Source organism: Rhinolophus sinicus, linkage group LG13 (assembly GCF_036562045.2).
Source record: "Rhinolophus sinicus isolate RSC01 linkage group LG13, ASM3656204v1, whole genome shotgun sequence".
NCBI classification, from domain to species: Eukaryota; Metazoa; Chordata; class Mammalia; order Chiroptera; family Rhinolophidae; genus Rhinolophus; species Rhinolophus sinicus.
In genome coordinates this window covers 40,517,521-40,545,461 of record NC_133762.1, presented here as the reverse complement: position 1 = coordinate 40,545,461, position 27,941 = coordinate 40,517,521, and the positions used below count along the sequence as shown (strand labels likewise).

Here is a 27,941-nt window from a genome sequence, read left to right as displayed (position 1 = left end):
CAGGGGCCCAGGAAGGGAGGAAGCACTATTGCTTTTAGGCCTCTTCAAATGTCTCTGAAATTGTAAGATGAATAACTCTTCACTCTGTACCTACCTTCGTTGCCTGATTCTATTTCACAATCTAGAAGCAGGAACTGTCTGGAATCTAGTAGCAGGCGACTGTGCCACACCATTTCCCCTCATCTCAGACAATTCCAGTTATATAACAATAGGAGGGGCTTCGCTCCTCTCACAGAGCAGAGTCCAGGCTCTCCCAGCTCACATGTGGACAGAGCAGGCTCCACAGGCCTCCAGGATGACCGTCCCTGCCTCCTGGCCCCACCCCCCTCCTTGTCTGCTGCTGACTCTACTGCTGGGACTCACAGGTGAGCACGCCTTGGGGTATAAACCCCTCTCCTACCCCCCGGTCCTCCTGCTGCCCCTCGACTCTTAGGGCCTCCAGGAAAACACAGTGTGTCACCCAGTGTTCCCACAGAAGGCTAAGGACTGGGCATTATCTGAGCATGAAATCAGGGGTCTCAGCATTTTATCTGGGGATCCATTGCCTGCAATGGTGACCAGAGGAATGCAAACAGATGATGCTTCAAAGCAGAACGGCAACAGCTCTGTGTTTATTAATTTGTCTAATCCTCACAACATCCCTGTGTGAGAACTATGACTGTTTCCCCTAATTTGCAGATGAGGAAAATGAGGCAAAGAGAGGAACTTGTCCAATGTCACCTGTGTAAGGCAGTGAGTGGTTCAGCCAGGATTCAAGATTAGTGCAACCAGCTCCAGAGTTTGTTCTTTTAACCATGTTATGCTGCTCAGCTTCTCAGTGGAGGCTGATTGCACAAAGTTCAGACAACACTGAGAAGCTACAGAATAGTTATCATCCACCATAGCCCCTGTGATATCAGGAGAATTTAAATCTGCTGTGTTACTCACACACTTTTGTTATGATGTGTTGGGTTGGTCCTATGTGCCAAAATTTTTACTAAGCTTCTAATATGTATTATAATTTATCCAATCCTCAAAAAAAAAACCTGAATACACACTTTTATGTATATATATATATATATATATATATATATATATATATATATATATGTATATATTTGTGAATTCATGTATCCATGTGTGTGTGTGGTATACGAGTGGGTGTGAGGAATGTACACACACATACGTGCACAGGCTTTTGAAAAGGCTTTCCTTATTGTCTCTTCAAATCCTTTTTCAGTCTTCATGAAATGCACATGAACAGATGTTTGGTTTCTCTGTCTCTCAGCCTCCCTCCCTCCTTTCTACGGCTCCAAACTTACCAGTGGTCCTCCCCCTATCTCTTAAGAAAAACATAGTTCCCTCTTGATAAAATGGCAGAACTTTTGTGCATTACCATCTTGGAGTCCCTCTTCCATGAGGGATGGGGTGAGAAAGAGAGAAGGAAGGAGTTAAAAGATACACAGATTCCTACATGTGTGAGCTGTACCTGTAATTATATCCACATCCACATTTATATCTGTACTGATACCTGTATCATCTAATATCAGCTGAAGCCTCGGGAAATCTGGAGTCATAACATTTCAATTTCTGAACACTCTCCATGTACTGATAAGTTGCAAATACCTAGGGCTTTATCTCATGTGACCGTTATAGCCAAGGTACATCCACTTGTCATCCCTACATTTAGATAAGAAAACAGAAACACAGAGGTTCAAGGTCACTCATGGTAAATGGCAGAGCTGTGATTTAAACACTGGGAGTCTGACTCTAGAGCTCACAGCTTTAACCCTTACTCTTCTCAAGTGCCTGTGGCCCTACTTGCATCCCATGAGATTTTTGCCACATCTGTCAATGGGTGTGGGAAGGGTGGGTGTGTCAAAGAGGGTTTGTGGTTTTCTTCTCCTGGGCTCTCCTGCTTCCTGAATATGCACAGATGCTTTCACGTCTCACCAAGTCATCTCCATCAGAAACTCAGTTTCTGAAGTAATTTCCGTAACTTTTCCCACTTCAAATAGACCTTGGGTCTCAGGGAGGTTTCGCACTGGGCAAGGCACACAACATACAAATAAATACTGGATACAAACTCGGTGCCAAGAACAGTACTAGGAACTTTGGGTGCCCTCAGGGTCTCACGTCCTATGAGGCAACTGAGAGTAAACAAAGGACATAATAAATAAGTAAATAATATAATATGTTGGAAAGTGATGAGTGTTAATGAAAAAAATGTTGAAGTATTGCAGGATAAGAAAATTGAGGGATTCTATAAGGTGGGGTGTATTTGAACAAGTAATCTTGGTGAGGAAAAACTGATAAGGGAAGTCTGAGCCAAGATTAAAAGAAGGTTTGGAGTGAGTCATGTGGTTACTTGGGGTAAAAGCCTCCCTGACAGTGAGCAGCATGTGCAAAGGTCCTGAGGCTAGAATCTTCCTGCTGTGTTCAGGGATTTAAGCTTTTGTTCTGAGTGAAAAGGTTGCCATTACAACGATTCGAAGAAACACATGACATGAGCTGACATGAGTGTTAAATTATTCTAGCATTCAGTTGAGAACAGACTACCTCAGGACATGGAGAGAAGCAACCTCTGCATTCAGAGGTCAATGCATTCATGTGAACAAGGAAAAGTGCCTTGCCCCAGGTGAGCAGCAGAGACAGGGGAAGGATGGAGATTTTGGATGCAGCTGAAGGGGAGGCAACAGTTTTTCCTGTTGCATAGGATGGGGGTGGGAGAGCAAGACTCCAGGTGTTTGGGACCTGAGCACCTGGAGGAATAAAGGTGGATCAGCGAAGACATAGAGGTCTGTGGGGCAATTCAGCGATACAGTTTTGTACGTGTGAACTGTGAGATACTGATTTCCATCCAAGGAAAAATGTGAATGGAGAGTGGATTTGCGAATTCAGAGTTCAGGGGAAAGCACTGGACCACCTATGTCAATATGAGAATTGTAGATGCACAGATGGCAGAGCTTTTGCAATTCCCTGCTTCTCTCAACCCTCTGGTACCTCTTCTCTCCTCCCTCCTCTGTTCCTATTCTCTCTCCAAGATTCATTCACATATCTTGACATCTTTTTCCTAGCAGTTCAGCTTCCCCTCCTCCAATCTTCTACTTCAGTTTAGAAAACAAATCACCTGATGGTCTTGGCACAAAAGGACCTGCCCTTTGTCAGCATGTGGCCTCCTTAGGAGGCATGTTGGTTACAAATGGTGCTCAATGTGTAGGTCTCCTAGCTCACACTCTGCCAAGGTGACCCACACATTGTCTCCCTGAGGAGAAGCTAAAAAATAAAAAACAACACAGGATTTGTGGTGCCACAGCTGCATCCTCCTCTGATTTATATCCCTGCCACCAAAACTCATGCCTGTTTTTTTTATGACACTTCAAATAAAAAAGAAAATTTTTTTATTTCTCTGTCTCAAGAAACTGGTTAGTCACGGAGGCAGTGAAACCAAACTGGAAAATTTTGCACCTAAAGTTAGATAATTGGCCCAAAGATGAACTCATGTCCATTCAACTCGTAACTCATTGTCCAAACATGGTGACTCACCAATACCTTTGGAAACCCGAGTTTCGCATCTGCTGTTTCCTTGCTTGCTTCCCTCATGGTTCTATCTCCCAATTCCAGTGCACGTTCTCCAATCTTCAGGCCCAAGGTTTATCTTTTTCCTTTAGTCATTTAGTCCAATTCAAAGGTTCTATATGGAGTGAGAAACTTGTTTTAGTACATATATATTTTTTGTGGCAAAATATTCATCACACACATAAAATTTACTATTTAACCACTTTTAAGGATAAAAGTCAGTGGCATTAAGTTTGCTCATAATGTTGTGAAATTATCGTCACTGAATATTCCCAGAACTTTTTCAACATCCTAGGCAGAAACTCTGTACTCATTAAATTAAATCCCCATTTTTCCTCCCTACCGACTCTAGACTTGCGAATGGCTATTCTTTTGCATCTACGAATTTGCTTTTTCCAGGTACTTCATATAAGGGAACTCAAATTTGTTTGTTTCTGTCAGTTTTCACTTAGCATAATATTTTCAAGGCTTATCCATGTTCTAGGACCTATTAGGATGTCATTGCTTTTTCGGGCTGCATAATATTCCACTGTGTGTACATATGCAGCACATTTTGTTGGTGGATATTGGGGTTGTTGCTACTACTCTTGGCTGTTGTTAATATGGCTGCTATGATCACTGATGTGCAAAGTATCTGTCTGAGTAGCTGCTTTGCTTTGGGGGATAATACACCTAAGAGTGGAATCGTTAAATACATCGTATGTTTAACTTTTTAAGAAACCACCACTGTTTTCCACAGTGGCTGCACAATTTTTATATTTTTACAAGCAATGCACAAGGGTGTCAATTTCTTCACATCTTTGTCAACACTTATTTTCTGGTTTTATTTTTATTTTGTTTTTGATCATAGTCCTCCTAAGGAATATGCAGTTTATCTCACTGTGTTTTCTATTTATATTTTCCTAATGATTAGTGATGCTGAGTATCTTTTCAGGCGCTTACTGACCATTTGTATATCGTCTTTGGAGGAATGTCTGTTCAAGTCCTCTGTCCATTTTTAATTGGGTTGTTAGGTTTTTTGTTGAATTGTAGGAGTTCTTTATATATTTTGAATATTAATCCTTTAGGATATATGCTTTGCAAATATTTTCTCCTATTTTGTGAGCTGTCTGTTCACACTCTTGATACTATTGTCTGTTGCACAAAAACTTTCAGTTTGTATAAAGTTCACTTTATGTATGTTTTTCTTTTGTCAGCTGTGCTTTTGATCTCATAGTCACAAAATCATTGCCAAATCCAAAGTCATGAAAGTTTGACTTGCGGATTTTTTTCTAAAATTTTATAGTTTTAACACTTATATTTAGGTTTCTGATCCATGCTAAGTTCATTTTTGTATGTGATGTAAGATAAGAGTTCAGTTTCATTTTTTGATCCCAGCATCATGTGTTGAAACACTGTCCTTTCCCCATCGAATGGTCTTGGCCCCCATGTTGAAAATCATTTCACCACATATATGAGGGTTTCTTTCCCGGCTCTCTGTTCTAATCCATTGGTCTGTATATATGTTTTAATGCGAGTATCACACTACTTTGCTGTAGTTTTTTTGTAAGTTTTTAAATCAAGAAATATGAGTCACCCAACTATGTTGTCTTTCAAGATATTTTTGTTATTTGGGGCCCTTTGGAATTTCACATGAATTTTAAAATAGGCTTTTCCATTTCTGCAAAAAATGCCATTGAGGTTTTGATAGGGATTTTATTGAATTTGTTAAGTGCTTTAGGTACTATTGACATTTAAACAACATTAACTCTTCTAATCCATGAACACAAAATGCTTTTCCATTTATAAATCTCTTTTTCAATTTCTTTCAGCAATGTTTTATACTTTTCAGTGTAGGAGTCTTCCATCTCAATGGTAACATGTACTAAGCATTTGATACTTTTTGATGCTGTTGTAAAGAGAATTATTTGCTTAATTTCCTTTTGGATTGTTCATCACAAGTATATAGAAATGCAACTGAGTTTTGTGTGTTGATTTGTATCCCACAAGATTGTTGAAATCAGGTATTAGTTCTAACAGAGTTTGTTGTGTGTGAACATGTGTGGGTAAGTGTGGAACCTTGAGGGTTGCTACATATAAAGTCATGTCATGGGCACACAGACATAGTTTGATTTGTTTCTGTCCAGTTTGAATGTCTTTTATTTATTTTTATTATCCAATTGCTCTTTCTGGAACTTTCATTATTGTGTTGAATATCAGCGGCAAAAGTGGGCATCCCTGTCTTGTTTTGTGATATTACAAGGAAAGCGTTCAGATTTTCACCAGGAAGTATGATATTAGCAACAGGATTTTCATATATGATTTTATCGTTTTGTGGAAGTTTCCATTTATTCCTAGTTTATTGATCATGTTTATCATGAAAAATGTTGAGTTTTGACAAATGCTTTTCTGAAGCAAATAAGATGATCACGTGATTTTATGCCCTTCATTCTATTAATGTGATACATTATATTGTTAGGTTTTCATATGTTGAACCATGTTTACTTCCAGGAATTAATCCCAGTTGGTTGTGATGTATAATTCCTTTAATATGCTGTTGGATATTGTTTGCCAGTGTTTTGTTGAGGTTTGTTGCATCAGTTTTCATAAGAGATATTGGTCTGTAGTTTTCTTATAGTGCTTTTGCCTGGCATTGTTATCAGGATAATCCTGTCCTGAGAATGAGTCTCAGAATGACTCTAAATAAGTAAATAAGTCTTTCTTTCTTCTGAAATTTTTGGAAGAGATTGTAGAGGATTAGAGTTAGTTTTTCTTTCAATGTTTGGTGGAATTCACCAGTGAAGCCAAATGATCTTGGGCTTTCCTTTGGCAGATTTTTCATTATTGATTCAATCTTTTTATTGGTAACAGGTCTATTTAGATTTTCTATTTTTTCATGATTCAGTGTTGGTAAGTTCTGTATTTCTAGGTATTTGTCCATTTTCTTTGGGTTATCAAATTTATTGTTGTACAATTGTTCATAGTACTCTACTATAGCCTTTTTTCCCCAGTAAAATTGTACAAACGTCCTTTAATTTTTTCTGACGATAGTTACTTGTGTCTTCTGGTTTTTTTCCAACTCAATCTAATGAAAGTTTTTTGAATTGTGTTTATCTTTTACAAGAATCTCTCGTAGTGTTGTTGATTTTCTCTGTTGTTTCACTATTCATAATTTCTTTATTTCTGCACTAATTTTTATTATTTCCTTCCTTCTGCTACCTTAAATTTAGGATTAATTCTTTCTCTTCTTTTTCTAATTTCTAAAGGTATATCGATTTATGATCGTTTCCCTTTTTAAATGTCTGCATTTAGAGCTGTAAAGTTACCTCTACCCCTGCTTTTGCTGCATCACAGGTTTCGGTAGTTGTCTTTTCGTTCTCAGTAGCCTCAGGCTGTTCTCTAAATACTCCTGTGATTTTTCTTTGACTATTGATCTTTTGATTGTGTTGTTCCATTTCTTTGCATTTGTGAAAATATCATGTAACTTCTTAATTGATTTCAACTTCTATTTTGCAAACTGTTTCACAAGTGCACTGCTAGCATGGTTCTTCTTCTAATTCAACTAAGTTGTCTTGCCATTCACATTGTGTGACATTGCAATGTACATAGGTTTTTTTGTTATAACAACTGGTTTCTGTAACAGTCAAGAGAGATGTGAGTGGTAAACAGAACAATAGACCACCAACCCCCATAACGAAATCCATGTCCTAACATGAAGTAACTGGGAATATTTTACTTTATATGGCAAAACAGATTTTAGAGAAGTAATTACATTACGAGTCTTGATATGGAAAGATTATCCTATATAATAGTGTTGCCACTATATAATTACAAGAGTCCCTATTAAAAAGGAGGTAAAAAGTCAAATTTAGAGAAGGAAAAGTGACAATGGAAACAAGACGTTGGAGTGATAGGAAGGTGGGAACCATAAGAAAAGGCAGGTGGGCGGCCTGTAGAATTTGGAAAGGCAAGGAACAGAGAACGCAAAGGTAATGCAGCTTGATGACACGGATTTTAGCCCAGGAACACCAGATCTATGAGATAATAAATCTCTGCTGTTTTAAACCATTAGGATTTTGGTATTTTTTTCAAGCAACCTTAGGAAACTAATATAACATGCTTATGCTACGGAGGGAAAAGAATCTCAAGAAATTGAAATGATGTTTCACTTCTTATTTACACGACAAGTTCAGTGTTTGTTGGGGACTCTGCACATCACTGTCACTCAAGTTCCCAGGCTGATGAGCAGACATTTTCATAACGTGTGGAACTTTGTGGAAGAGGGAAGTTGATCCATAGATGTTCTTGCAGTTACACGCATATCCCACAAAATACATTCATCACCTCTGCTCATAGCTCAGTGGTCTAAAGAAGTCTCATCGTGTGCAAAGGTCCAGCAGTGCTACTCTCAGTAACGTCAGCAGCTGCAGAGCCAGAAATATTTGGGGAAGCATGACACTTCCAGAGAGGACTGAGCACTCACACCCACTCTCTGCCAAATCATTTAACCTCACTGTGCCTCAGTTTCCTCATCGTTACAGTTTCACTTACCGTCTCATTGTGAGTGTTCCTCAAGATGACACATGCAATGTACTGAGCTCAAGGCCCACTCACAGAGTGGGCTCAGTCAGTGAAAGCTGTTGTTGATAAACACTTGACAAAACCTACAGGATCAGATAAGGATGAATAAATAACTGCTTTGTTTCCCTCCAGGAGGGGCAGGTGAGGAGCTGCAGGTTATTCAGCCTGAGATGTCAGTGTGGGTCGCAGCTGGAGAGACGGCCACTCTGCATTGCACCGTGACCTCCATGCTCCCTGTGGGGCCCATCCGGTGGTTCAGGGGGACAGGACCAGGCCGGGACCTAATCTACAGTTTCAAAGGAAATGAGGGAACCCGCTTCCCTCGAGTAACAACTGTTGCAGACGCCACAAGGAGAAACACCACGGACTATTCCATCCGCATCAGTAACATCACCCCCGCAGACACCGGTACCTACTACTGTGTGAAGTTCCGGAGCCAAGACCCTGATGACATGGAGTTTAAGTCTGGAGCAGGCACTCGTCTCACAGTGACTGGTAAGTACAGTGTTAGCCTCCTTTGTCCCTGGGTGTGAGAAAAGTTAATAAGAATGACCTCCATTCTTTGGAGAATGAAGAATAAGGTGCAATGGAGAACATGTTTCTTTATTTCAACTTCAGAACGATCACACTGAGAAGAAATTCTTAAAGGCACAGACTCAGTATTTACTCTGACAGCCAGGTTGGGGGAGGTGCCCAGAGTTTGTGTCATCAGTTACGTATTTCCAGAAAACATTCCTGTCATTCAGGGACCAACTACCTAGTCACTGAAGGCTCTGACCACGGCTGGGTTGTCTTAGAATGTCCCTCATCCAGGAAGGATGTCCCCATGTGGGTGATTTAGGGGTCACCCCACTGAGGCAGCAAACATGCTTAATGAGGATTTTCTACCAGGGGCCCAGGATCCTGAATCCGGGAATGTCAGCACTCGAAGGACCTTTACACCAGCCTAACCTACCCGCTATACACAGTTGGGAGCTGAGGCCAAGAGGTGACAGGAGCCTTGCCTATGGTCACAGGGCCAGTACATGAGAGGATTGTTCCAGAGTCCCATCTGATTCCAGGCTGGCTCCTTCTTGCCCCGGCTCTGGACTCTCTCTCCGTGGAAAAGCCTGGCACATACTAGGCATAGAGTGAAAAGCTCAGTATACTGAAGCATTTAACCAAGAGCCAGGCTCATACTTTTCATTGGTTTCCCGAAGGTTCATTGGTTTCCCTCACATTCAGACCCTAAGGCCTGAAGTTATTGGGGACCTGGCCCAACGTCCAACCACATCACCCCAAATCAAGGGTCCATATTAGCACCTAGAGCTCCCCATTGTTCAACAGCTGCTAACACTCCAGCGAATGGAGACAGCATCGTACATTTACAGACTTCTGTTGATGGGTATAAGTTATTCCTGACTTCCGGTTATTAAAAGAGTGCTACAGGGGATACCTGTGTCCATCTGTCACCCTATTCATGAGGGAGAGGCCAGTCAACGTGGCATTGATGGGTTAGAAGGGACATGGACTTCAATTTCTGTGCATATAACCACATATCTGTCCTAGTTGTGATAGCAATGCAGTCTCCCCAGCATCCCTGGACATAGGAAGGGAAGGTGACTTTGTCTTGAATTTGCAGACATCACAAGAGTTCCTAATGGTGCATCCCTTGGCCAGGTAGTCACAGGTAATAGGAAGTGGCTCCATCACCACTCAGATCTGCTCCTCCTGAGTGCGCATTCCTTTCCCCAAGTTACCTACCCAGACGATGCCTGGATGAGAAAGAAGGGATGTGGGAGGGGCCGGGAACAGCAGTTTGTCACATGCTGTATCTTCCTCATGTCATTTACTCTCATGACCAGTGCTCTGAGGGCATCTGCTGCTCCTTTATACACATGAGGACACTAGGCTCGGAGAGGGGACCTTACTAGTGAGCAGGTCTGGGAGCCAAGACTGGAGCCCAAGCATTTAGTCTTGTCATTTGTGACAACACAGATGGACCTAGAGGGTATTATGCTAGGTGGAATAAGTCAGACAAAGAAAGACAAATAACCATATGATTTCACTTATATATGGAATCTAAACAAATAAAACACAAAACAGAACAAAAACAGACTCATAGATACAGAAAAACTGATGGTTGCCAGAGAGGGAGTGTTGTTGGGGAATAGAGGAAAACGGTGAATTGGAAAAGAGGTACAATATTCCAGTTATAAAATAAATAAGTCACAGAGATGTAATGTGCTACATGGGGAATACAGTCAGAAATATCATGTTTCCACAGTGACAGAGGGTTACTAGACGTAACATGTGATCATATCGTACGTATACATGTCTAATCACTATATTTTACACCTAATAGTATATTCAGTGACAACTATACTTTAATACAAAAATTTTAAGCATTCAGTAGTCTTTTTCCCCACTTTCATGGTGTTTGTTTCTTCACTGAGCAGCCTGCAGGAGCAGCCTGGGGACAGTGGCCTAGATAGAGCAGAGAGGAGCCCCTGCCACCCCAGCAACACCCTGCATGCGAGTTCCTGACTCTGCAGACTGAGGATGAGGAGGGGGAGGGATTTTCTGGAGGCTGCTGTGGTCCCGCGTGAGCAAGAGGTCATATTGTAGACCCAGTTGTCAGAAGCCCAGAACTTCTGCTTACTGCTAAGAGGTCCTCAGGCCTGGGCACTCAGGGGTGATTCTCCCTATAATGGCTTGAAGGCAAGAATCTCAGAGAGAAAAGGGAGGATGGTTGTGAGTGTGGAGCACGTGTAGGTGGGGCATGTGCTCTGCTGATGGATGTGAAAGGATGTGACCTCAGGAAATACCCCTGGGACACAGTGGGGGGAGCAGACTGTCACTTCATTACTCTCAGCCTTAGTTTTCTCATCTGTTAAATGGTGATAATCATGGACTCCTTTTAAGGAGAGCTGGAAGGATTTCAGGGACTCTGTGTGACCCCCCAGCACAGAGTAGCACCTCATCTCAGGGGTTATTTCAAGGTTGTGACTCAGTTCTTATTGCTGGGCCTCAGAATCCTCACCGTCATAATGTGGAGAACCACACAACTTTTGCAGGATGGTATCAGGACACCAGGGAGCAATGGGGCCATTTCCCCATCATTCTGTGGTCTTGGCAAGTCTCCGTTTCCTCAGGTCCTCAGGTTCCTCATCTGGGAAGTGGTGATAATCACAGCTCCTGTCCCGGGGTCTGTGAGGACTTCAGGAGAGCTAGGAACAGTTAAGACAAAGTGTGAGACCGATCAGTAATTTTGTTTCTGGGCCCAGATTGTGGGAATCACCTGAAAGAACATGGAGGATGAACGCAGGCCTGGAATTGCATGTTGGCCCCGCCCCTCACTTAGGGTTGATGTGTGTCCTCCACTGTAAGATGAGGATGAGGACACCACCCTCCCTGCATTATTAGTAAGATTAAAAATAACACGTGAGAAGCTTCTAAACAGTGTCACATGCTTATCCTTAGAGGTGATAATCACAATCATGGTTATTGTTCATTTTGCTCCTTTTGTAGCCAAACCCTCTCCCCCTGTGGTATCGGGCCCCACGGGGAGGGCCCCGCCTAAGCAGACAGTGAGCTTCACCTGTGAGTCCCACGGCTTCTCCCCCCGAAAGATCACCCTGAAATGGTTCAAAGATGGGAATGAGCTCCCAGCCTCCCAGACCACCGTGGACCCAGAGGGAGACAGCGCTTCCTACAGCATCTCCAGCACAGCCAGGCTGGTGCTGGCCCCGGGGGACGTTCGCTCTCAGCTGGTCTGCGAGGTGGACCACGTCACCCTGCAGGGGGGCCCTCCTCTTCGTGGGACTGCCAACTTGTCTGAGACCATCCGAGGTAGGTCCCCTCCCACCCAGACGAGCCCACACCTGGCCCCCAACCTCCAAGCCTGCTCCTCCCCCTGCTTTTGCTCCAGGCCTGGAATTGCCTGGAATCTAATTCCTGACAGTCCTTCCCATCACCAGGCACCTGTGTGTGCTGGTCACTCACTACTGTTTAATGGCAGCTGCCACGTGACACCTACTACTGTGTAGATACTTTCATTGCTTTACCAATAGCAACTCCAATTACTAAGCACCTGCTGTGAGCGAGGCCCCTGTGTGCTCGGTGATTTCATTTATTTTGCCACAGTCAGTACGTTCTGAATGCCTGCCAGGGCCTGTTTGTTGAATTCACTCATATTACACTAATAGGAGCTACCAGTCCTTGAGCACTTACTGTGTGCAGGGCACTGTGCTTAGTGATTTCATTCATATGTAAGAAGTACCCTCAGTGTTTGAGCACCTGCTGTATGCCTGGCAGTGTCCTGGTTGGTCCCCTCGCTATGGGGGGAGGAGCTAAGTTATAGAGCCCTCCCCTGTGATCCGTCTGTTCCATGAGGTCAGAGCTTCTGCCCTGTGTTCTTTCAGTTCCGCCCACCCTGGAGGTTACCCAACAGCCTGTGGCAGGGAACCTGTTGAACATCATTGTCTGCCAGGTGAAGAATTTGTACCCCCAGCGCCTACAGCTGACCTGGTTGGAGAACGGAAACTTGTCCCGAACTGAAACGACCTTGACCCTCACAGAGAACAAGGACGGAACCTTTAACTGGATGAGCTGGCTCCTCGTGAATTTATCTGCCCACAGGGAGGACGTGGTGCTCACCTGCCAGGTGGAACACGATGGGCAGCCAGCGGTCACCAAACACCTTACCCTGGAGGCCTCTGTCCACCAGAAGGACCAGGGGTCAGACGTAAATACTGGTGAGGCCTCCACTCCAACTAACCAGATTTTAAATATTACTATTTTTTAATTAAGAGCAGTGATTTGTGTTTACTATAAAATGATCTCAAAGTCTATAGCTAGGCAGTAGAATTTTGAAGTGTGCTCCCCTCCCAAATCCCATACTTCAAGAGTCACCACTGGTAAGAATTTGCTTCTATCTTTATAGATCTTCCTAAAGATCAATACACATTGCATCAATTTACATTAAAGAAAGGAGGAAGGACATCACCTTTTCACAGCACCCTGTCTCTTGCTTTCCTCACCTACAGTTACTGCGATCACCATCCCTGTCAGACCCCACCCTCCACCTTGGTCTTTCTCATGGCTGCCTGGTCTCTACTCCATCCTAGACTTTTCCATCTGGTCCAGGCCCCCAGGTGACCATGAGTGGCCACAGCACGGGCCTCCTTTGTCCCTTGGTTGATGACAATGAACCAGCAATAATCACAATTGCCTCCTGCCAGGTTACTGTAGGAAAATTTCAGTTCATCTCTGATCTTCTCTCCTGATTCAACCTCGCTGTGAGTTTGGAGTTTTACAGAAGGGACTTGGGGAACAACTTCTTGTCCTCACACCAGGTGATTGGGCTAAATTAATCAATCTACATCTGAGTCCCTGAGGACACGGACCTCCAGCCTGTATAGCAAATATGTGCTAATTAGAGATACGCTCCCCCTCAGCTGGGCATTGTCCAAAGGACCTATAGAGACCCGTTGTGCAAAGAAAATATGCCTTATTTCTCTCTCATGTAATATCAGGAGGGCATCGGGCCTGGATTCCAGGAGTGTTTACTACAGAAGACCTTTCAAAGGCCCAAATTTCTCACAACATGTACTATGGTGATGTCCTACCTGCTGGATCAGTTTAGGCCACCTAGTGTCCCTGTCGCTGCCTGTTAGGAGAGTAAACATAGGAAGGGGAGGACAAACAATTGCCCTAAATATAAGAGCTACACAGAAGGTGCATAAATGTGTCCACTGACTTAGTCATATATGCACATCCAAATGGAAAGGCAGTCCATAATTGAGTGGGCATGTGATTAAGGTCATCGGTTTTTCTAGAAACCAATACCATTCATTACAAACTTATTAAAATGGACAATGATTCCCTAATATCATCAAAATGGACTATATAGCCAAATATCACCAAATTTCTTTTATAGCTGATTTTTGTGCATTAAAATAACTTTTAATACATCTGTAATATCTTGGTAGAATTTTCACATGACATCACCTTTTTTGGATTTTAAAAATATTTTGAATAGTTTAGAACTATTCACATTACTGATTTCAAATTGAGTGAATTGTGGTAGGTGGTGGGTTTTGAGGAGTTCTATCCATTGTCTCTATGTTGTCCAATGTCTGCTGTAGAGTTGTTTATAATAGACCCTCATTTTCCTTTTGATGTCTACAGGGTCTGTACAGATCTCCCATTTCATTTCTGTATTGGAAACATGTTATTTCTCTTTTTTAATTCATCAGTCTTGGTAGAAGTTTCCCAATGTTATTGATCTTTTAAAAAAAATTAGTTTATTTCAGTGGTTTTTCTCTTTTGTTTCTCCATTTTCAATTTCATTCAGTTTTGTACTATTTGTAATACACTTTTACAGCTTTTATGGGGTTGATTTTGTTCCTCCTTTTCTCATTTCTTGAGGTGGGAACATAGATTACTGATTTTCGCCTTTTTTTCTAATGCCAACCTGGTCACCTTCTGTGCCTGTGGAGTTAGGAGAGAGCAGCTATGATGACTGTCACTGTCTTCTTCCTTTAGTCCCCAGGTCCCCAGCCAGTCTGCTTTCCTCTTCCATCTCTCAGAGTCTTATGCTTGTACCTGGTGTCATTCGTAGGGTTCAGGGTTGTACTGAACAGGAGAGCAGGAGAACTTAGTCTCCACCACCTCCAGTGTCTGGACTGGCTTCGGTTTGCTTTTCCGTCTCCACCTCCTGCTGGGGCTCAGACCAGGCTGCTACTTCTTGGTTCTCTCAGTGCACCTGACCTGGCACCCTTGCTAAGTACTAAGGCTGGAAATGGTGTGGGTGGTTTAGCTTGGCTGGCTGGAGCCAAGTGTACCCTCTGCACTGGATGCCTCACTTCCGCCCGTGTCTGAGGCTCCGGCCACTGCAGTCCTGGACCAGTGGGCCTGCTGTGAGGATGGACATCTTCTTGGTCATGTTTTTGGTACTGGGGTGTTTTACAATATTTTATATTAATGAACCTCTTCTCTGTCAGTACAGCATAATCCAGGTACGTTAGTGAAGTTTTGGGTTTTGGATCATTTTGAAAGTGGAAAAAATGTTCTGAGTCCTGTAATGTTTTTTATTCTTTTTTTGTCTTTTAGAACCCTTAGTCTCCTGGCTCCCTCTTTCACTTATTAAGATCTTTGTTATTATATTGATTCCACTGGAATAATACAAAATAATGTCCTCACTTGACGATTTTCACTTAATAACGACTGCTCGACCCTTTGCTATGTAAGCTTAAATATTCACAGTGTCTGGAAACACTGTGCAGACCATAGTAAATCAGCCACACTTTGAAACTCCTTCCTGTCATCTGAACTCTGATTTGCAGGGCAATTTTCCAGTAATTTCAAATTTAGGGTGGATTTAATATTGGGTGGGATTTCCAAATAATTCTCAGGCCCCTCTCTTGGCCGCCCTCATCTGTTTCTCTTGTACTTTCTCCTTTCGTTGAGGGCGGGTAGGCTGGCAGCCTCATGACAGATTGTGCACTAAGATTTAGTGATTTTTCTCCTTTGACTGAGATATTTTGCAGTTTTCATATTATCTTTTCAAGTAATACTGGGAGCTTGTCTTGCACAGGATTTAATTCCTGTTTTTGTTTGTTTCATACTTAGTTTGGGCAGGATAATTCTGGAGATAAGTATCTATGCGGCTGCCACTGTCCTCAGCAGCCCAGCAGTGGACTGAAGATTGCTGAGAGCTTTGATCCATAGGTCCCTACCCCACACCTCAGGGTCCCATATCCCCCATGAGGGCCCTATAAGGCTGAGCAGGCCCGTTGAAGTGGAGAATCCAACCTTCTCTGCAGCTCTGCTGTTGCTCTAAGTAAACCCTGGGCTTAATCTCTTTATCCCAATTTCTGCCTGAGCCTGAGCCCAGAGCAGGTGCAAAAACTTCAGAGCATTGACGGGCCCAGGTAACCTCAGAAGGAGTAAATGGTGGCCCCTGGTAATAGTCTCCCCTAATGGCCCCTCTAATGGCTTCTCCTGTCCCTTATTTCCAGGCCCAGCAATGTCTGCTCAATCCCTCATCGCTTTCTTCCTTGTCAACAAGGCGCTGCTGGCAGTAGGTGTCTCTGCCTTCTATGTCCACAGGAAGCTGAGGGCCTGACTGTAAGTTGTTGGGCAGGGAGGGCAGGCCAAGGGGAAAGGTCAGGAGGCGGGGCCAGCCCACAGGTCACACAGGGTCAGGGCCCACGGGGAGTTAAGAGAAGGTGACACTCATCTCTCAATACCCTCAGGAGTCTCAGGGATCCCACTAAGAGGTTTCCAAATCCCAGGAAATGGGTGGGGTCCTGTAAGTGGTTAACCAGATCAAGGGCTCTCAAGGTGTCCACAGCGTCATAGGGCTTCTGTGGGGGAAGTGGGCAGAGGGGCTGAATGAGGGGCAGCTCAGTGGGTGGTTCGCTCGCTTGGAGACCATCTCTTGATTATTTCTTCACTCGGTGACTTCGGACAAAAAGAATCCACATATTAGAGTAATGTTGAGAAGTCCTGGATCGGCTGCTCTGAGGGCTGTTCCCGCTCTGACCCTCTGTGTGACAGAGTGAAAAGGATGGGGAAGTGGGGTCAGGACCTGGGGAGGAAAGCTGAGGTGGCAGAGTCTTATCTCACAGGCTACCTGTCCTCTCATGACAGGTGTCCCAGGAGGAGGACAGTGGGGACATAAGAGACATGCAGGCAACACTTCTTGAATGATGAGCAGATATTTAAATGTTGACACGTTACCCACAGCTCTTTTTTTGCTTCCCTGCTATGTGACCCCCTCAGTCCCTGCTGCCCCTTCCCTTCCCCAAAGGGCCCAGCCTCAGAGAAAGAGCCACCAGAAGCTTCCAGAGACTCTGCTTTAAATGCCTCTCCTCCCTGGGGACCTGCTGCCCACAGCTCCTGCTGCTCCTTCTCACGGTCCTTGATGCCCCAGAGCTGGGTCTTCATACATGGTCCTCTCAGAGTCACACACACACACACACACACACACACACACACACACACACACAATCCCAAAATATCAGCTGCTCCCTTATCCCAGACACACGACTTAAATGTGATAGGAGGGAAAATGGCCTGCTAAGAATGTGGGTCATGGAAGCGACTGTGACATTAGGTGCAATCAGACCTTTACAATCATCATCGATCTCGGAGCCATAGGAAGACCGAGCAATACTATGACCAAGCTGTACAATTTATAGGGGGAATTAGCCACATTGATTTTGGCATCAGCTCAATAATGAGTATGCCTTTTTATATCTTTTTGGTAGCTCTTTAAGGATATGTAGCTGAGGAACAGTAATTTCAAGTCAGCTGAGAATTCGTGAAATGATATTTCAACTGAAAACTGCGGTGGGAGGCAGCCCTGTGTTCGGGGCTGTACCAGTCTGGACTGAGTTTGTCTTGAATTGGAAAGGGCGAGGCAGGAGGATCTTGATTCCAATACCAGATAGTCTCACTTTTCCTGCCTATTTTAGTAGATTGTCTTGATTACACATTTTTTCACTTACTGTATACCTTAAGAATTGTTTTTGGAGACTAAGTGATTTTTCAAAATAGACACTCTGGTAATTTGTATTGAATGAATGAAGAAATGAATTATTTCCTTTCTATTTTCGTGCTTTTAAATATCCTTTCTTCTGTGAAATGCTATTTACAGTAACTGTCAGGTTACTTGAAAATATTTGTCCCAGGAAAAATAAAGTATATAATTATGTTTTAAAAATTTTCTGGACCACAATGTCTAAAAGTAGGAATCTCTGGACAAAATGATTCTTTAAAGGCCATATAATCCTGTGATCCATCAGACACTGAAAACGGACGTGTTCAAGGTCCTTTAGACAAATCAGAGTGGAGATGCTTTCCTTCTGAGGTCTGTAAGGCAGAGACCTGGGTTCAGATACTAGAAAACACATACAAGGTAAATATGTGACCTTGGGCAACTCACTAACATATTATGAGCCAATTTTCTCATCTATGAAATAGGAATCATGCTACCTCACAGGATTGTGGTGGCTTTAAAGGAGAGAGCAATGTATGAAAGCACTGAGGGTCTGGAAGAAGATTTTGTATGATATACATCTTTTTGATTCTTTGGTATTTGAGGAACTGATACGATTTATATTTTGCAGCACTGAGAAAGTTTTTCCTGTGGCCTGGCTGCCTAAATATGTTCTCTAACTTTCGGAGAAAATTCCCCCTTTGTAAGCTGGCACCTGGATCCAAAAATCTCTTTAGAGATAGCAAAAGCAATATTTGCTACAAGTTGGGCACATTTTTGCTGGCATGGAGGAAACCTGGACCAAATTCTAAAGTAATTGAAACCAGACCCTAAAACTGAAAACAATGCAACTATTCTTTAATTAATTTATTTTTTTATTTAGGAGATAACAGCAGGCTTCCTCACAGAGCCCCAGGGACCACAAGACCAAGCCAGATCCCCATTCCCAGCGGCTTACCCAGGCACAGAAAGCCAACAAATGAACTCCAACTAACCCCAACAGGGGGCCTGAACCAAAATTTGCCCCTAGCCGGAAACTGTGGCTGACCCGGTCCTTGGGGATAATATTCAGAAGCGAGGGGTTCTCAGAAAGTGCACTTAGCCCGGCACCAAATCCCACCCAATCAAACCTTGCCAACTTGGAACTTCTTTATACTTTCTCTTACCTTCCCATTTTCCCAGATGACTTAGTTCCCAGATTACCTGTCAAGACTTTCAAATTAGAGTTAATAAATATGTATAGTTTCTTTTTACAATTGTCGTTTAAATTTTCTCTAAGTCTTTATTCAGGGAGACTGATGGGAGCCTTGTATCCAGTCACGTCATTTGGCAGCTGAAAGAATAAATCTTTTCTCTGTGAAAACCTGTTTTGTCAGATTTGGCTTCTCTGTGTCCTATGGGCATTAAATTCGCCAACGTTGTTGGTAACATAATGACTTCAAAAAGTAAGTTTCTTCTTTAAAGCCAAACCAGTCTGGTTCTAGATGGTGACTTAGGAGGCACCTGAACTCACCCTCACCCAGAGACTCACTGAATGGACATCTGCTAATGGGACAATTCCCTTAAAGAAATCCAGAAGATAGTTAAGCCACTCATACAGATTGGACAAACTAGAAAAAAAACCCACATCTAAATAAATAGAGTAGACTGAGGCACAATGGCATCATAAACCCCACCCACAACAGTTGGGAGGGATGTCACACCTTCCAGCTTCTCCTTAAGAAGTAAAGGATTTGCACTCAACATCTTGCACCCAACTTTTAAACTTCCCCCTGAGGGCTAAGCCCTCAAATCAAGCAGCACTGAAAGCCAATGGGACTTGAGTCAGCAAGACCCACAGGATGAAAAGAAGCAGTTCTCAATGGGCTGGGAAACTCACTATAGCTACACTCACTCCCAACCCCACCCCAGGACTCAGCACAGAGCCTGCAGAGAGAAATGCCCACCTCCAGTCTTTCCCTGAAAAAGGACTATTTTCTTTTCTTAAATGCTGCAGCCTGAGGATCATGATCCTAATTTAACACAAATCTAGGGGCCAAAATCCCTCTCCAGAGCCCAGGGCTGTGAGTAGGTACCATCTCCACATTCTCTTCCTGCCACACTTCTGGTCACTGGTTTGTCCTGAAAGGACCTGTGCACACACTTGGCACCATGGCATTTGTGGCTCCTGCTCAGGGGATGCACCCACTGATCGCCTGGCGCTGGTGGCCAGTGAGGCTTGTGGTTGTGGATCCCACGGGACTGGAGGAAACAGAAAACAGTTCTTAACGGGCTATTCTCTAAAGGTTTAGCTCACACACAGCTCTCAGAAACACCCATCTCCCAGTCCTTCCCGGAAAGAAGCCTGTTTGCATACTTGAAAAGCTGTTGTCTGAGGCCCCAGCTTCCGATCAGCCTGCAACTAGATGCTGACTGAGATCCTTCCCTTGGGACACTGCAGGGTCTTGGCAAACCTCCACTGCTGGGAGCCACTGAGAACAGAAGGCAACTAGGGCATCACATAGTTTGGGGAGACAACCACCTTCATCTTTGCCACTGAGGTGTTGTCAGTGGCAAAGATGAAGGTGGGTATGGAAGAGAATTCAGATCTCAGAAAGATGTGTCAGGTGAACTGAGTAGGGGCTTCATCTGATCTGTACCATGAACCAAGACCAAGCAGAGTGCCTGCCACATTCTAGGAGCTCAATAAATATTTGTGGAATTAATAATGAATGGATGAATGAATGATTTTTCCTACAGCTCCTGCCCACCCTGTAATGCACTGCCTCCTGCCCTCCTCAAAGGTCTCAAAAGGGGAGAAGCTACAAGGACTTACAAGTTATCCGAGTCCCCTGCCCTTCGCTCTGCCAGTCCCACCTCCACCACCGACATTCTCCCTCCACACACCCTCCTGATGTTCCTTCTTTCTGATAATAAAGTGAGTCAAGAATGGACTTTGGTCATGGGGACTCAGCGATGTCTGGACCCTGGTCATTGAGCTTCAGACTAGCGCTGCCTTCATCCAATAGGGAATCAAGCCGTACAAGACAATAAGTTTCAATCCTTCCCTGATCGTGAACAAGGCATAATTTTCAGAGCAGATTTTACCCTATCTAGAGCTTTTGCACGTATGATTCCATTCTAACACATACATATTTGAAATCACTTAAGTTGAATAAAATTTTTCTATTCTAAAATACATAAAGAATAATATTAAAATATCCATGGACTTACTGTGTCATTTTTGCAAAATATTACAACTTTATAATTTTATAACATATGCACAAATTCTTAAGCAAGATTTAATATTACTTTGCATGTTTTAATTTTTATATAAATGCAATTATACTGTGTATGGCATTCTGGAACTTTATTTTGTATTTTGTACCTTATTCATGTTGATATATGCAACTCCATTTTATTAATTTTTCAATGATCTATAGTTTCTAATGTAAAATATGCTACAATTTATTGAAGCATTATCTAATGTTTTGCTAGTACAGCTTTAGAACAAACATTCTTATCGTCGCTTCCTCGGCACATATGGGAGAGGCCCCCTTGTTTCTCCAGTGTGGTCGGCAAAGCAGCAGTGTTGGTATCATTTGGGAGCTTTTGTTACGTAGAAAACTGTTTTCAATATATTATTAAGTTTTGTTCTTTTCATTTATGCTGTTGAGCTAGCTGTATTTTCCTGATGTGCACGTGTGTGTGTGTGTGTGTGTGTGTGTGTGTGTGTGTGTGTGGTATAGGTGGTAGAGGTCGTTTTTCTTCTTCCACAAGGATAAATTATCCAGCCCTCAATGATCCACACTGCCACCTTTGCCATATATCAAGTTTCCATAAATATGTGGGGTTTTCTTTATGAGCTCTCTGGCTCTCATTTAGCCAGAACAGTTGCATTGAGCTGTTTGTCTATCTCTCTGTCAGACTTACCCTGTCTTAGGATAGCTTTATAATAAGTTTACATACCTCTTTTGGGGCAAACAGTCCCACCTTTATATATTATACATAATTGTGTGCTATTTTTGGCCCAAGTACATTGTAGAATCACTTTGTCAAGTTCTACAAAAATCCTCGTGTGGAATTATTATTTGATTGCATTGAACTATATATTAATTTGGCATAACTGATACCTTTCAATATTGAATTTTCCTGTTCACGTACGTGATAGAATTTTATTTCAGTTTTATGACTTTCAATAAACAATTTCACAGGGTTTATTTTACCCATAATGGTCTCAGGCACCCCAATAGAGCTATCTTTAATGCTTTTTAGTTTATGGAATTTTAAAAATTTATTTTTACTATTATCAGTGGGTTTTGACTACAATTTAGGGTTCTAATTAAGTTTTTTTAAAGTTTATTGGGGCAACAATTGTTAGTAAAGTTACATAGATTTCAGGTGTACAATTCTGTATTACATCATCTATAAGTCACATTGTGTGTTCACCACCCAGAGTCAGTTCTCCTTCCATCACTATACATTTGATCCCCCTTACCCTGATCTACCACCCCCCTCCCCCCGTACCTTCTGGTAACCACTAAACTATTTACACTGGACAATACATGGACACAAGCAAAATGTCCTTCGATAGATGAATGGATAAAGAAGTTGTGGTATATATACACAATGGAACACTATTGCGTGGTAAGTAAAGATGAAATAGGACCATTTGTGACAACATGGATGGATCTTGAGATTAGAATGCTAAGCGAAATAAGTCAGACAGAAAAAGCAGAGAACCATATGATTTCGCTGATATGTGGTATATAAACCAAAAACAACAAAAGAACAAGACAAACAAATGAGAAACAAAAACTGATTGAGTTTTGATCATCAGTCTTATAATGAACAACTTTATAAAACTCTTAAACTATTGCTAATAGTATGGACACTTTTTATTTGCTACGGGGATAACCTTAATTATCTAGAATTGGTTTCTGACTTTATCAAAGTAACATAAGGCTATGGTTAAACAGTCAAATACGAAAACTGGAGTCTTTCAAACCTCCCACCATTTTCAACCTCCTAGAGGCAACCATTTTCAACTCCGTTAACTGATTATTTCTGGTTTTACTGCCATATCTCTTGTGTTGTATTCTTGGTTTCTCACTCTTAGGCATTGTCATTGACTTCCCACAGTGGAAGATGGGACAGAATGTTCTGGTTCTCCTGACCTCGTGGCACACACACACACTTTCTATTCCTCATCTCCTGGATATTATTCAATTACAATTTTGGATAACTGTATACTCAGCATCTGTGTTATAATGACCACGAGACTGGTATTTAAAGCTGAGCCTGTAGCATGCCCAGCTTTTCTCATGCTGATGTCTCACGTGTATGTTTCTGTCACCACCACCATGACCAGAATGCAGAGCAATCCCGTGACCATAAAGGTCACCCTGTGCGAGTGCAGTGACCCCACCCCCACCTTACTAAACCCCTTGCAAAAGTCAATCTGCTCTCTTTTTTATAATTTCAAAAATGCAATATATGTGGAATAATACATTGTGTGGCATTTTGAGATTGTTTTTGTTCACTCAACATAATGCCTTTGAGAAACTTACAAGTTTTAACATGTAAATAACATTCCTTTTTGTTCTTGAGCATTGCCTTATACAGACGCACCACAGTTTGTTTAACAATTCACTTCTTATTGGATATTAGGATTGTTCCAGTTTCTGCTATTGCAAAGAGAACTGCTATAAACATTCATTCACAGGTTTTTGTGTGGCCTTCAGTTTTATTTCTCTGAGATAAACGCCTGGGAGCATGATTGCTGGGTCATATAACTCACTTGCTCTCCTGAAAGAAATCAGGATATGATTCCTTTTGTTGGATATAGGTACTTACAAATTCTGAGTTCCACATTGCACTTTCATTTGGCTAAGTTTTACCAGGTCCACCAATAAAGGGTTAGAATGAGGAGGCATTTCAGGGGCAGAACTTGTTCCTCCAACACTGACTCCAGGTGAATCCCCTTCCTTCCTCCAGCTGAGTAGCTCTTGGTGAGGTTGGTTCAGATGAGGCCACAAGCCAGTGACATCCTAGGGTCCTGGGCTTGGGAGTTTGGGACACAGCCCACAACCACGGACCTTTCTTAGCCTGGGCTCCCAAATGGGGCATGTCCATGAAGACCTCAGATGGTGTGAGGGACCCAGTCGAGAGCTGGTACCCCGACGGGGAGGAAGCATTATTTCCTGTGGGCCTATCCTAATCTCTCTGAAACCATTAAGATGAATAATTTCTCACAACGTAGCTGCCTTCACTGCCTGGTTCTATTTCACAATCTAGAAGCAGGAACTATCTAGAATCTAGAAGCAGGCTACTGTCTCACTGCCATTTCACCCCATCCTAGGCCCTTCCTCTTATATCACAGGAGGCGGGGCTTCGCTCCTCTCACAGAGCAGAGAGTCCAGGTTCTCCCAGCTCACATGTGGACACAGCTGCCTGCTCAGGCCTCCAGGATGACTGTCCCTGCCTCCGGGCCCCACCCCCCTCCTTGCCTCCTGCTGACTCTACTGCTGGGACTCACAGGTGAGTGCACCTCGGCTTAGAATTCCCTCTCCCTGCCCCTGGACCAGATCTTCCCCCTGGAACTTTAGAGCCTCCAGGAAAACAGGGGTGTGTCATTGGGGCTGCCACAGAAGGCCAAGGACTGGGGATTATCTGGGAGCATGAAATTAGGAACGAGAGCATTGTCACCTGGTTACTAGATGCATCAAAACAGGTAGATGCTGCTGCAAACCACAACAGCAACAGCTTCATTTGGATTAACTAATCTAATCCCCACAACATCCCTGTGTGATATTTATGTCTTTTATCCCCGATTTACAGATGGGGAAATGGAGGCAGAGAGAGTAACTTGTCCAATGTCACCTATGTAAGGCAGTGGTTCAGCCAGGATTCAAATCCACGCGGACCATCTCCAGAGTTCATTTTTGAATTATGTTATGATGCCCAACTTCTCAGTGAAGACTGATTATAGAAAATTAGTAAGCACAGATAAGCAAATAAACGTACTGTCACCCCCGTCAGGCCATTCACAGACACCAGAGTTCAAATTGTGCTGGGTGTGCTCGTGAACTTCTTACTAATGATGCGTTGGATGGTTCCTGTGTATCATTGTTTTTACTGAGCATTTAATATGTGTTACAATTTCATTTAATCCTTAAAACAAGCTGCACGCTAACAACTAGGATCTAGTTTTAGATATTTGTCAATGCATGTGTTTATGTGTGTGTATTATGAGTACAGTGTGTATGAAGAAGAACACACATGTACACACACGGGATAATTGAAAAGGCTTTCCTGTCGTTCTCTTCAAATCATTTTCAGTCTATATGAAATGCACTAGGACATATGTTTAGCCTCCCTGTTTCTCAGCCACCCTCCCTCCTTACTTGTGTGAATTTACTGCTACCCTCCCTCAGACTCTTAAGACAAGCAAGCGTCTCTCTTGGTAAAATGAGTAGAATTTGGTACATTACTATCTTGGATTCCCTCTTTCATGCTGCATATGGGTGAGGAGGGAAATAGGGGATAAAAGATACAGGTCCTACTGCCTGTCTGATCTGTATCTGTAGTTATATCCACACCCATGTTCATGTCTATGTCTATATCCGTATCTATAGCATCTAATATCAGTGAAAGCCTCAAGGTTCCAGGAGGTATAATGAGTAATAACTTTTCAATTTAATGAAAGTCACCTCGTGGAGAAACGATTGGAAATGCCCCGGGCTGTCAGCTCATGTGACCATTACATCTAAGGTAGATCCTCTTGTCACTCCTACCTACAGAAAAGAAAAGAAAAGCATAGAGAGGTTCAAGGTCACTCAGGGGTAAATGTTAGAGGTATGATTTGAACTCATGGAGTCTGATCCTACAGCTCAGGGGTTGAAAAGTTACCCTACTTCCAACCCATGAGATTTCTGCTGCTTCTGCAAAGGGATGTGAGGAAGGGTGGGTGTGGAAAAGAGCGTTTGTGTTTTTCTGCTCCTGGGCTCTTCTGCTTTCTGCGTATACACAAGATGCTTGTTTTTCACAAAGTCATTTATTTGGGAAACTCGGTTTCTCACATAATTCCCACAGATTTAGCCATTTAAAATAGGCTTCAGGGACTAGGGAGGTGTCGCCCCGGGAAATTCACACGTCATACAAATACTTATTGGCTACGTACATGCCAGGAACTGTCATAGGAACTTGGAGTGCCCTGGTGAATAAAACAGACAAAGTATCTGCCCTCATGGAGCCCATGTCCTACGGGGAAAATGGGGTTAAACAACAGAGATAATAATTAATTAAATAATATAGTATAGAGCAAAGTGTTGAGTGTTAATAAAAACATTAAATTATTGCTGAACAAGAATATTGGGGAAATCTGTATGCTGGGATGTATTTTGAACAGAGTAGTCTGAGAAGGGCTGTTTGAGCTAAGATTAAAAGAAGGTTGGAAGTGAGCCATGTGGTTACTTGGGGGAAGAGCCTCCCTGACAGTGAGCAGCTTGTGCAAAGGTCCTGAGACTAGAATCTTCCTGTTGTGTTCAGGGATTTAAGCTTTTGCTCTGAGTGAAAAGTTTCCATTGCAAGGTTTTGAAGAATGATTGGGCATGAGTTTTAAACTATTGTAGCTTTCAGTTGAGAACAGACTACCACTGGATATAGAGAGAAGCAACCGCTGCATTAAGAGGTCAATGCATTCATGCCAACAACGAAAAGTGCTTTGCACCAGGACAGCAGTAGACACAGGGGAAGGATGAAGATTTGGATGCAGCTGAAGGGATGGTGACAGGCTTTCCTGGTGCACAGGATGGGGGCGGGAGAGCAAGACTCCAGGTGTTTGGGACCTGAGCTCCTGGAGGAATAAAGGTGGCTGAGCTGAGATATAGAGGGCTGTGGGGCAATTCAGGAATTCAGTTTTGTATGTGTGAACTGTGAGATACTGATTTCCATCCATAGAAAAATGTGAGTGGACAGTTGGGCATGCAAATTTAGAGTTCAGGGGAAAGCACTGGGCCACAGATGTCAGTATGAGAATTATAGATGTCCAGGTCGCAGAGCTCTTGCCATTTCCTGCTCCTCTCAACACTGATCCCTCTTCTCTCTTCCTTCTCTATTTCCTCCAAAGTTCATTCATATTTCTTCCCCTTTTTGTGTCAGTAGTTCAGCTTCCCCACTGTTAATTTTCTTCTTCAGATTGAAAACCCAAACCACCTAATGTTCTTGTCACTAACGGACCTGCCCTCTAACAGCATGTGGCCTCCTGAATGTCGTATGTGTTTATAAATATTGTTAAATGGTGGGTTTCACCAGCTCACACTCTGCCAAAATGAACCACACATTTTCTTTCTGAGGAGAAGATAAGAAATGGAAAAGAACACAGATTTATGGGTGGTGCCACAGCTGCCTCCTCTCAGATTTACATATTCTTTTGTCACCTGTGCTTTTGGTGTCATATACAAGAAATTATTGTCAAATATAGACTCATGAAGAGTTTTGGCTACAGTTTTTTCTAAGAATTTTATAGTTCAGTTCTTATATTTAGGTCTTTGATCCATGTAGATTTTATTTTTGTAAAAGATGTAAGATAAGAATTGAACTCCATTCTTTTGCATGTGGCAATTCCAGCATCGTGTGTTGAAACACTACCCTTTCTCCATTGAATGGTCTTGGCATCTTTGTTGAAAATCATTTAACCATATCCTCGTATATGCGAGAGGTTATTTCTAGGTTTTCTATTCTACTTCACTGGAATAGAATATATATTAATATACATTCTAATGACAGAACACACCACTTTGATTGCTGTAGCTTTGTAGCAAGTTTTTAAAGTGAGTCTTCTAACTATGTTCCTCATTTTCAATATTTTTTTGTTGTTTGGGGTATCTTTATTTTTCACACGAACTTCAAAATAAGTTTTTGTAGTTTTCAAAGAATGCCACTGGAATTTTGACAGAAATGTTATTGAATCTGTCATTTCTTTAGGCCTTATTGGCATTTTAACAACATTAATTCTTCCAGTCCACCAACACGAGGTGTATTTCCATGTACTGATGTCTTTTTAAATTTCTTTCAGCAATGTTTTCTTGCTTTCAGTGTACAAGTCTTTCAACTCAAGGGTTAAATTTACTCCTAAGCATTTTACACTTTCTGATGCTATTATCCATGGAATTGTTTGCTTAATTTTATTTTTGGATTATTCATCATCAATGTATAGAAGTGTCACTGAGTTTTGTGTGATGCTTTGTATGCCACAAGATTGGAAATAATTTCTTAGCTCTAATAGGGTTTGTGTGTGTGTATGTGTGTGTGATCTTTAAAGTTGCTACATACAAAGTCATGTCAGGGGCAAACA

At 42.5% G+C, this 27,941-nt stretch overlaps 2 protein-coding genes across 2 annotated transcripts in view; both read left to right on the top strand.

The window, feature by feature from the left end:
- Window positions 1-234: 234 nt before the first annotated feature.
- LOC141568037 (signal-regulatory protein beta-1-like) lies at window positions 235-18,861 on the top strand. Its single transcript, XM_074317256.1, has 6 exons — window positions 235-365; window positions 8,251-8,613; window positions 11,629-11,949; window positions 12,522-12,854; window positions 16,122-16,230; window positions 18,489-18,861. The coding sequence occupies exons 1-5, from the start codon at window positions 263-265 to the stop codon at window positions 16,226-16,228; spliced, it is 1,227 nt and encodes a 408-aa protein (XP_074173357.1). The 5' UTR covers window positions 235-262; the 3' UTR covers window positions 16,229-16,230; window positions 18,489-18,861.
- Window positions 18,862-23,979: 5,118 nt separating this feature from the next.
- Window positions 23,980-27,941, top strand: part of LOC109439550 (signal-regulatory protein beta-1) — a 46,679-nt gene continuing 42,717 nt past the window's right edge. Inside the window, exon 1 of the mRNA XM_074317242.1 lies at window positions 23,980-24,124. Within this exon, the coding sequence (XP_074173343.1) occupies window positions 24,022-24,124 (103 nt within the window). The 5' untranslated portion in view covers window positions 23,980-24,021. The remainder of the gene's footprint in view (window positions 24,125-27,941) is intronic.

Coding starts and splice junctions, on each gene's coding strand:
- LOC141568037 (XM_074317256.1), top strand. CDS start 263: ATGTGGACAGAGCAGGCTCCACAGGCCTCCAGGATGACCGTCCCTGCC. Junction 11,950..12,521: donor CTTGTCTGAGACCATCCGAG/GTAGGTCCCCTC, acceptor GTGTTCTTTCAG/TTCCGCCCACCCTGGAGGTT. Junction 12,855..16,121: donor GGGGTCAGACGTAAATACTG/GTGAGGCCTCCA, acceptor CCTTATTTCCAG/GCCCAGCAATGTCTGCTCAA.